The following is an 11,102-nucleotide window of genomic DNA, read 5'->3' on the forward strand; positions in this document are numbered from 1 at the left end:
CTTATATTTTAATAAATGAATTTTGTTCTGTTTCATTAATAAAATTTTAATTCTACGTCTCTTATAAATTCAAGTCAACAAATATTGGTATCAACTTTGATTTTCTATCACTTTTTACATTGAATGTATTACATAACTCACACATGGTCATTTTTTAGGCATAAAAAAATTAAATGCCATTTATAACTAAAAAAATTATGTGATCTATATTCAATTTTTCTCTAAAAAAGTGAAATTTGATCCAAAATTTAGTTCTTTTTTCTCCTAAAAGGTAAGTTATTATTCGATTCACATTTATTTTTGCCCTTAAACAAGTGGGATCTTGACATTTTTGTATTCAAAAAATGAGCGCATATGAATCACGTGGTGATTTCAGATTAAAAGATGTTCAGAAATTCAGGTTGGAACCAAATTTTTCTAACTTAAATTTTTGAAAGACATAAAGTTAATATTTTAAAAGTGAAAGACGAAAAAATTCATTTAGCTAGCGAAATATGAGAGACGTTTTGAACGATTTTACTTGATATGAGTAAAAAAAATAACAAAAAAAAGAGATTTTTTTTGCTGTTTGCCTTTTGTTTGAAAAAAAAGGGATAATTGTACGACTATATTAATTGATTATTGACTTTTTTGTTTTCCATTTTTCAAGTGCTTGATTATTAATTTTTTTTTATTCCAAAACTGGCTCTCTTTGGCCAGACGTGACTAGTATGTAATCGGTTCTAGCAACCAATTCCACTTGATTGAACTTTGGAGCCAATTAGACACAACATCAAAATGACACTAGAGTAGGTACCCTCCAAAAAAAAAAAAAAAAAAAAAACTAGAGAAGGTACTAGACTGTCACTCATTTAAGAATTTGGATATCATTGGTGTCATTAACTCATAAATAATTCTACTCCACAAAAGTACAAAGTAACTGGACAGATTCCAATACCACCACCAAGTTTGGTGGGGTGGGAGGCAACCAAAAATGTCACATTTAAGTGATTTGTTTCAAAAAAAATTCAGGTGGATGTATTGTGCATCCATTTGGTCCGGTGGTGATTCAATTTCATTGGGGTTATCCCTAGGTCTCCTTAGGTCCGCCCCCTCCCCTTTAATGTAGAATAAATTAGATTATACAACTGTTGTCGTCTCCGAAAAAAAAATGGACAGATACCAAGTTAAAGAAAAAGTAATTAATATGCAAATTGTAAGATAAGGTGCCAAAGTGTCGCTTGTTAAAAATTTTAGCCATCATTAGTGTCATTTACTCATAAATAATTCAATGGCATAATGAAATTTGTTTTTTTTTTTTTTTTAAAAAAAATCTTATGGCACAAAAGTCCAAAGTAATTAAATGGATACCTCCAGCTCAAGGCAAAGCATTCACGATCCACTCACTAAAAGCATACACTTGAAATTGGATAGATTCAGTCTACAAACTCACTTATAAGTTCTTTAGGCTATTGTACCGATGAAATTAAATTCACCATTGAATATTAAATAAGAATTATCACCCCTTAGATTATTTCAAAAGTTTAAACCACTAAACGATGCATCAAGATATAAATGGATTAGAATCATACGTTTCATGTCCAAAAGGGATTGTACCATTTTCTGTAAATTGTATAGATGACATTAATTTTTTTACATTATCATACATCACTCTTCTAATACCATCCTGTATCACTTTATCCACGTGGCTATTAAATATACTTACATGTTCTACAAATTGACTTGTAAATCAGTTTTATCCAACTATTTTCCTAGCTGAGTACAAATCTTGTTCACTCCTTCCACATTAGCTTCATTCTACTATAAAGAGCTTGAAAACAATACTTACTGGTGATGTTTGCGCATCCTAAACGTGCATGCGATTTTGTAAAATCTTCATCTATGTGTATAATTCGTCGAATATGTATCCATTAATATGTTTTTTTATGACCTTGAAATACTAAATAAAAAATTGAAAAGCAAAAAATGATGAGAACAGTTAAGGAATTAGCAATTTTGAAAAGTGTTATACCAAACAATAATGTTTCATTCTATAATGTAGTAATACTCTTATGTTTCTCATAAAAATTTTAAGTTTGGGAGAAGTGGAAAAAATGTGGGTGAGGGGATAAAACAGTTTTAAACATGAATGATATTAAAGAGTCGTCACTACTTATTCGTCGATAATCATTTACTTTGTTTGTAAATCAATAGTGGGGTTTGTTTGGTTGGACTGAAAATGTTTGCCTAGGGAAAATATTTTCCATCGAAGTCATTTTCTTGGAAAATCACTTCATTCCCCATAATTTTCCAGTGTTTGGTTATTTAGTGAAAATATTTTCTAATATGTTTGTTGATAGGTTGCAAATGTTTTTCTACTCTCAAAACATTCATTTCATTACAAGTTATTTTTAGTTTCTATCCATTATAATCATATTATCATTTTTATAAAATATTTATTCATATTACACCATGAATTCTTAAATGAAATTACTAATGAAGCTAATGAATTGGCTTTACATCTTTCTTTAAAAAAAATCATTAAGGGGTGAAGGGTCTCTTTTATCAAATTGGATGCTGCAACATTTTCTTTGTTGTTTCAAATTAGTGACACTAGAAAAAATTTGATAACCTCTGCACTAGAGGCAACATCTTTCGTGAAATGAACTAAACATATTTTTTGGTTCATTTTTCATTATTGCACTAGGGCTGGGAAAGAAGAGTCAAAAGTCAAGAAAACCTAGCCAAACAATATTCTTTATTGGTATAATATCATGTCATTATGTTGTTCCTTTGAAAAAGCAGGGAAAATAAAAAAAATTGAAACCAAAGATGTCCAAAGAAAAATGAAAGCGAAAATGTTCAGCTTTAGAAAATAAAAAGTGATAAAAGGGAGAAGAACCTAAATACAGAGAAGCCTATATAAAAATATAAATCAAGATTTCAGCTCCAGAATCAAAAAACTTATTCATTGTACAGCCCCTTACAAAGTGTACATGTGTCGATTTTCTACAAGTGTTGGGTTTCTTGGATTTGAGTTTAGGAAGAATTATTAGAGATGGAGCAAGAGAAGACGAAGGGATGAGATAAGAAGAGGGAGGAAAGGTGATGTGTTCAATGGTGGACCTTCTAGAGATATCTCATCTACAAGTACTTTATTTATCCTTCGCTCTTATTTCTCCTAATTTGAAGAGTACTTAGCTCATTGAAGGACGAGCCTTTAAGTCAGGGAAAACAACTTCAGTAATATCTCAATGGAAGTTGTTTTCCGTTGGCGGGAGGAAATCATTTTACCTGTGAAAATATTTTCATTGCTTTAAATCTCACCAAACAATGAAAGTTAGAAAAATATTTTTCTGGAAAATATTTTACGGCGAACCAAACAGACCCCAAGGATATACTTTTATATTTATTTAGGTACATTGCGGTGAAGGGATTCTAGACTCGTATTCCTTATTTATTTCTTACTCTTAATAACGGTTTGTTTTTCAACTGAAAATAATACTACTAATTTTTGTTAATGGGTCCATCTAACGAATGAGTACCCTGTTAAAATATATTTTAGATGTCATATTTTTTAAAATATAAAATTAATTACGAAAAGTAAATAAATATAAGAGAAGGTAAGTAAGATTAAATAGTGAAAGTATATAAATACAATGAACGGTAATCATTATTAGTATATGCATATACATAATAGATTAGATAAATTATAGGTGTGTTAATGAGTGTCCAATGGGCACCCGTTAAAAAAAATCCTTCGTTAATTATTAATTGTTGATATATAATCGCTGAAGATGCTTGATGCTTCATTGGTGCCCAAAATAAAAAGTGCAATTATCTTTTGTTAAAATAAATGTCAAGATAGCAAAATCAATGTTTGATTAAGTTAGAAGCGCTCATGATAATACAAATATCCTAAACAACAATTTAAAACTCTGAAATGATTTAAAACTGATTAATTCACTAACTAGTACAATCAGTAGGCTTAAAGGAAATTATCCACTTTTCTAAGTCATATCCTACCTTGATATTAGTTTGTGCCACATTACCAAATATGGGAACACTTTCACTTGGTCTAAAAGCAAAGCACAAAGAAGTCTAAGAAGTTCTCACAAAAATGTTCTGATGTGAACTCGATTCTCCAAGCTCCCGTTCTAGAAGAAACGAATTGCACAGATAACGGAAGGATCTATCTCGACTAGGTTATGGATACAAAGATAGAACAACCTCGACCCTTCTGACCCAAGAAATTGCGAATCTTGAATTTAATCGTGACCCACAACTCAACAAGATAGCGAACCAAGATGTGTTAGTAGAATGGCGCCATATTCAACGTGGTCTTGAATTGATAAGCCAAAACTCGAACAAAGGAGACATCACTCACTTTGTATCAAGAAACGTTCCCAAGGAACAAGAAAGAGAAACTCTCAAATTTTATTCATCATCTGACTTGATTATAAAAAACGTTGACACTTGAGACTTATTTATAGCTTTTTACAAGACTCAAAGACCTAAACCAATTTGGAATCAATTAACTACTTTCCTAAAACTCTAACTAGACTAGAATAGGAAACTAACTAACTCAAATTGACTTAACTATGATCAACATGACCTTAGTCTTTATTGTATGAAACTAATGACTCAACATCAACTAATTAACCACCTACTCTTTGCTGGAAATAGCGAAACACACATGGCTGGAATTTTTCAAACAAATGACGCATAATAGTTATAAGTTAAAATAATGACAAACTATAGAATACTACTCCAAACCAAGGAAGGGATCCAGATTTGTTGAGATTCAACGGATCAACCGCTCTTTTATCTTGAATCATCTTTAGAATTTTACTCCAATGATCACATATTCGTATCATGTTCAGTGGCTTTAACTTCAAATCTGCACCCTTGTCACGGAGGGTACATTTGTATCATCCATTGAAGAATAGCACAGGTCAAAAATTTCCTCAGGATCAGGCACGATTTTCTTCTTGATTTCATGTTTTATTGTTGATCCCAATTGATTGTAGATATCATGTGGAAGATAGGATAAGGTTGTTCCCGAGTCTATAATAATGTTGCCTTCACGAAACATCTTTGCAGGATTTTGAAACTTCAATGTTGTGTTTGCAACACTGATCCCTTCAAGAATTGTCACATAAATGTGCTCTGAAAATAATGGAGTTGAAACCGCTCCTTTACCAGAAACCAAAGCATGACTTCCAAAACTTATTTTTCCAGGCTTTGAAGCTTCATCTGATGGCCCTAAACAGTAGGAAAATTTACCTCGAATTGAAGAAATTAATTGAGAAGTGAAAATCCCCCTGGCCCTAAACCAACTAGGCCAGTCCCCTTATCCGGGAATGTACCACCATTATCATGTCCACATCCAAACACAAAATTTTGGAATGACAATTTTTTGTGCTGAGAACCCAGGGTGATAGCGTGTGTTGCAAGATCACCATAAGTATAAGACGAATCTGCATGGGAAACTTGGTATTCACAAGGTTTATGGCTTGATTTTGAATAGCAAGTATGTTTCTGTCCAAGAAAACCATGACATATTTTTGAGGTACAAGGAACAGACCTAAATGTTGAAGAGTTCTTGGGATCAAATGGTTGATGATTTTCCTTGTAGCAGTGAATACAAGGTAAACATTGTAACCATGTAACATGACTACCAGTATCAATAAGGGCTAATGTCTCAAATAGTGGTGTACCATATGATATTTTCGTCGGATATTCACCACCACTTGGTATTACTTTAGCCGATGCAAAATGATTTGCACACTTGAATGAACGTCTAAAAGCATTGTTTGCATGATGAAGAGGGGTTAGGGAAGGATTGTACAAAGGAGATTTTGGTGAATGTCGATGTAGAAGATCAAGTGTAAAACCCCCATTGTTAGCTTCTATTGTAAGAAGCACAGCAAAAAATATAAGGTGAAAACAATGAAGGCTCCAGTTTCTTGGCATGGTATAATTTTGATTTTTTGAGCTAAACAGAAATAGTACATTAGCAAGTGGTAACCATATTTATAGAGTCTAAAAATCTCAGTCATCATTTATTTAACTTTTTTACCCCCTTGTAAGGAGGAAATATGATTCGTAAGAAAATTATCTAGTGGTATTATAATGATGGATCAATATACTATGCCAAATTTGGTGCACAAATTTACTTTCAATGAATATAGGAACATCAATATTGCAGTTATGTCCAATGAATTAGCTATTGAGAAGTTGGTAAAACAGAATCAAGCCGGCTGTATTTAAATCTCTAAGATACTTACAATTAGTTGATAAAACAAAGCAATGGAGTCCTTGTTTCTTTCTTTGTTTTGGGTGTTCTGATTTTTCATTGTTTTATTCTGAGTTCGAACTTACCTCATTTCACAATTGTTCCAACTTTTTATCAAACTTTGGCAATTTTTTTGCTATTCTGAAGGTTTTGCGCTGCCATGAATGTTTTAAGGATTAGATTAGTGCAGAATTACATGATAATGTGATACTAATTAAAACTTGAAAAAAAAAAACGAGTGCCTACTCATTAGTACTTTTTTTTCCATACCTATCTTAACTGTTACACACTCATTATTTATTCTTCACTACTATTAAACACTAATCTAATTTAATTTCACTTTTCCAAAAAAATTAAAACTTGATACTTGTTTTAAGGAGTCCTTAAAAGGCATAAGTCAAACAATCCCATGTGGAATATGCACTGTTTTATTGGGATAAAATACAAAAAAGCCCCTCAGGGTTAACCTAACCTACGGAAAATTCCCTTATGATTTCAAATCATACATTTCGACTTCTCATGGTTTGAACTAATGTGAAAGAGCAACGAAAATCGTCAAAACTAACGGAGGTAGATGAAATAACACAATTACCCTAATATATATAAGCAATAAAAGACCTTCTAACAACGATCCTATTGAGCAAACTTACAAAAAAGCTCCATGTGGTTAAGCCAACCTACAGAAAAGCCCCCTATGATTACATGTTACTTTTATTTATTTATTTATTTTGTGCATAGGAATAAGGTAAGTTGTATTTGAAAGTTTTTATTTATTTATTTTGTATATAGAAATAATGGTGAGTTTTATTTGAAAATTTTTATTTATTTATTTTATTTATAGAAATAAGGAGAGTTGTATTTGGGAGTTTTGGATTTTTTCTGAAAATTTTATGAGTTCTAAGGGGTTTAATAGGTATATCAGCTAAAAATTTGATTTAAAAATTTATTTTCCATGTGAAGCAACCTCAAACTCGTTGATTTAAATGAATTTTGTCAATTTTTACATTAGTTCAAACCACGAGGTATTGGGTTGTATGATTTGAAACCATAAGGGACGTTTCTATAAGTTTGCTTAACCACATGAGGTTTTTCTGTATTATAACTCTAAGGATATATTAGGTATATCAACTAAAAATTTGTTTGTTTCCAGTAGAAATACTCTAAAAAAAATCTCATGTATTTCAAACCTGTTAATTCAGACGGTTTCTATCACTTTTTAAATTAGTTCAAACCACGAGATATTGGAGCGTATGTTCTGAAACTATGGGAAATTTTTTTGTATGTCCGCTTAACTTTAAAGGATTTTTCTATATTTTACCCATAATGAGATGCACACCAGTCTGTGTGTGCTGCAAACTTAAAGATGGATCAGTCCGTAGTCATGCATACACATGTCAAACACAACCAAACAATGCTTTAATAATTTGTGACAAAAACTGCGACTCTCAGTCGCAAAGGTCAACATTTATTAGATTAACCTATTAGTACTACGCTAGCAGTGAAAAGGTAATCAATGTACTCTGGGTGAAGACAAAATTTTCCGGGTTAATGCGGTTAATTGTCAGAAATAGTCAAAATTTAATGAATGAACAAAGGCTTATATCTGACCCAAAAAAAAAAACAAAGACATATAGTAATTAAAACTTATAAAAAGTGAAATGAACACAAAAACTCCAAAATTTATTACGATTTTCGTGAATATATTTTTTAATTAATTTTTTATGTCACGTATATCAAATCGTTACAGTATCTTTTTTTTATAAAAACTTCAAAAAAAAAAAAAAAGAAATCCAAACTAGGGCTGCAAATGAGTCGAGTCGAATCGAGTCGAGTTTTGAGCTAATCGAGTCGAGTCTCGACTAAATTTTACCAAGCTCAAACTCGAGCTCAAGCTCGACGAGCCGGCAATTTAAAGCTCGAGCTCAACTCGAATCAATTCGAGCCGAGCTTGAGCTGGAAAAAACTAAAAATAATTATTTTATTTTTAAAAAATAAATAAATAATATTTTTTTCTTAATAAATAATAAAATATTAAGAATATATATGTAATTTTACTATTAAAATAAGAAAATAAAAAAATATATATATACACTTAAAATATATATATACTTAAAATAAAAAATATTATATATATATATTCGAACTCGCGAGCCGAGCTTAATATTTTGAGCTCGATTTCGACTCGAGCCAGCTCGAACTCGACTCGAGCTCGATATTGATCGAGCTCGACTCGAGCCGCTCGCGTTTGCAGCCCTAATCCAAACAAGACTCTAGTATGCAAGATGATGGTACGGAATTAAACAACCATGCTGCCATTGCTAATAGTTTTTTACTCCTGTGCATTATTCCGTGTTTTACAATATATTGTACTTTATTTCAGAATTCCAATGTATCCCTTTATTTGTTTGTTAGGTTTCTTACCTATCTCCTTAATTTTGTTCTAAGTTGGTAGATTCCAGTTATTCCTTTCTTTTATTTTTCTTCTATAGATGTGCTAGAATCTCAGGTTGTTTGTATTGTTCTTCTAAAATACTGTTTTTATAAAACTCTTAATATATTTTATGACTGTCTAACTGGTACCTATTGGACACTCATTAAAGTGTATCACAAGAGTTAGATTTTTGAAAAGTTAAGATTAATTAAACAAAAAGTGTATAAATGCAAGAATTGGTAGTAATTATTAATGTATGTATATACATGATAAGTTATGTAAAATTTGGATGGGTTAACAAGTACCTATTGGGCACCTGTTAGGAAAATTCTATATTTTATAATCACTTCTTTATCTCATATATATATTTTTTTTTTAAAAAAATGGAAGATACTAGCGCTCGTGTTGACTAAATAAATTCTTTATTGTAAATATTTTGGAATTGGCAAACGGGGTTTTCTTTCCATGTATGTTTTTTTCCATGACAACTCATCAATTTTGGTCTTATGTCACATAACAGCTAGGAAAAGTAAAAGTAAATTAAATTAGCATTTAGCAGCCAACACAAGCCTTCACACAGTTCTAGCTAACTAAAAGTTTAAACAGTTTGACTAACAGGTGTTTAATAGACATTCAGAGTCTCAATTGTTTGTTATTTTAAAAAAATATAATTAATTTCAAAAAGTATATAAATACTGGGGTGTAATAAATGTAATTGTGTGTATTCACACGATAAGTTTGACATAATTTAAGTGCGCTAACGAATATCCACCTGTTAGAAAATCGAAGTTTCAAAACGTGAGAATATGGAAAGCGCGTTAAAGCTTTGGGAGGACTTGAATATTGGCTCTCATGTTAAAGAGTCTAATAATTTTTGTAATAACGGGATACATTTATGGCTCTATGGTAGGAGATTTAGACTAAAAACTTACTCAAAATTGCCCAAAAAAAAAAAAAGAAAAAAGAACCTACATTTCTGGCATACATTTAATTACAAAACACTAATAGGATGATACAATTGTTCTAAACAAAGATTACAAATCCAGTTCTGGCATCCAATAAAACTGAAAAATCTCATTTATGAGAACAATCTTTTGGCATAAAGGAAATACTCTTCTTCACTAAGTCATATCCCACCTTGACATTCATTTGTGCCACATTGCCAAGTATAGCAACAGAATTACTCGGGAGAAAAGCTAGGCAAACTGAAGTATTAGAAGTTCTGTAAAATAAATTCACAGGCTCTAACTTCAAATCTGCACCCTGGAAATGGAATGTGACTGCGGGCACCTTTGTTTCATTCACAGAGGCATAGCATAACTCAAAATTGCTGAATGGATCTGGCACGGTTTTGTTTCCCATTGCACCACCTACAGCTGATCTTAATCCAACGTATAAATCAAGAGGAAGAAACGTTATTGTAGTTCCTGAGTCTATGATAATATTTCCTTGTACTTGAAGCATACTCGAAAGGTAATTAGGGAACTTCAACGTTGTATTTGCAACACTAATTCCTTGGAGATCTATCATATAGTAAGGTGATCCAAGTTCTGTAAAAAATGGAGTTGAAACCACCCCTTTACTATAAGTTATGGACTGATCATTTCCAAAACTGATTTTACCAGGCTTTGCACTGTCGAATGATAGCCCTAAGCAATAGGAAAACTTACCACTAAACGTAGGATATAATTGTGAAATAAGTGAAAATTCCCCATAGCCTAGACCAACTAGGCCACTCCCCAGATAAGGGAAAGTCGTACCAACATTTTCATATCCACATCCAAAACCAAAGCGTTGGAAGGACCTACTTTTGTTGGAATCACCCAAGCTGATAGTATCAAATGCAAGAACACCTCTAGTATACGATCGATCGTTATACACAATACCATAAGGACAGGGCAAACTAGGTTTGATTGAATTTGCTCCGCAGGTATTATTATTTGCGTAGTATATACGACAAGTGTCCGAGCTACAAGGAACAACCCTAAATGTTGAAGATTTTTTGGGACTAAAAGGACGAAATTTTTCCTTGTAACAGTTGATACAAGGTGAACATTGGACCCAAGAAAGAACGCTACCTGTATCAACAACGGCTAGTGTCTCTTCTGGTGGAGTACCATATGATATTCTCATGAGGTACTCCCCACCATTTGGCAGAACTCCTGAAGAATCTAAAGTAAGAGCACGATCAAAAGAACGCTGGACAGCATTTTTGGCACGCTGGAAAGGAGTCAAGGAAGGATTGTGCAAGGGAGACTCCGGTGAATCTCGGTGGATGAGATCAAGAATCAAGCCATTGTTATCTGCTTGAATGGTGAGAAACATATAAAAAGATGCAAGAAACAATGGAAGATAAGTAGGGGAAGGACAAAGAAGGATAAATCTTTTTGACAT

General features: G+C 32.1%; 1 protein-coding gene and 1 pseudogene across 1 annotated transcript; both read right to left on the reverse strand.

The window, feature by feature from the left end:
- Nucleotides 1–3,945: 3,945 nt before the first annotated feature.
- LOC113724138 (aspartic proteinase CDR1-like) lies at nucleotides 3,946–5,955 on the reverse strand (annotated as a pseudogene).
- Nucleotides 5,956–9,782: 3,827 nt separating this feature from the next.
- Nucleotides 9,783–11,102, reverse strand: LOC113724139 (aspartic proteinase CDR1-like). The gene has a single exon (XM_027247075.2). It carries the CDS (start codon nucleotides 11,100–11,102, stop codon nucleotides 9,783–9,785), a length of 1,320 nt encoding a protein of 439 aa, XP_027102876.2.

This window comes from Coffea arabica, chromosome 2c (assembly GCF_036785885.1).
Source record: "Coffea arabica cultivar ET-39 chromosome 2c, Coffea Arabica ET-39 HiFi, whole genome shotgun sequence".
In the NCBI taxonomy this organism is placed as follows: Eukaryota; Viridiplantae; Streptophyta; class Magnoliopsida; order Gentianales; family Rubiaceae; genus Coffea; species Coffea arabica.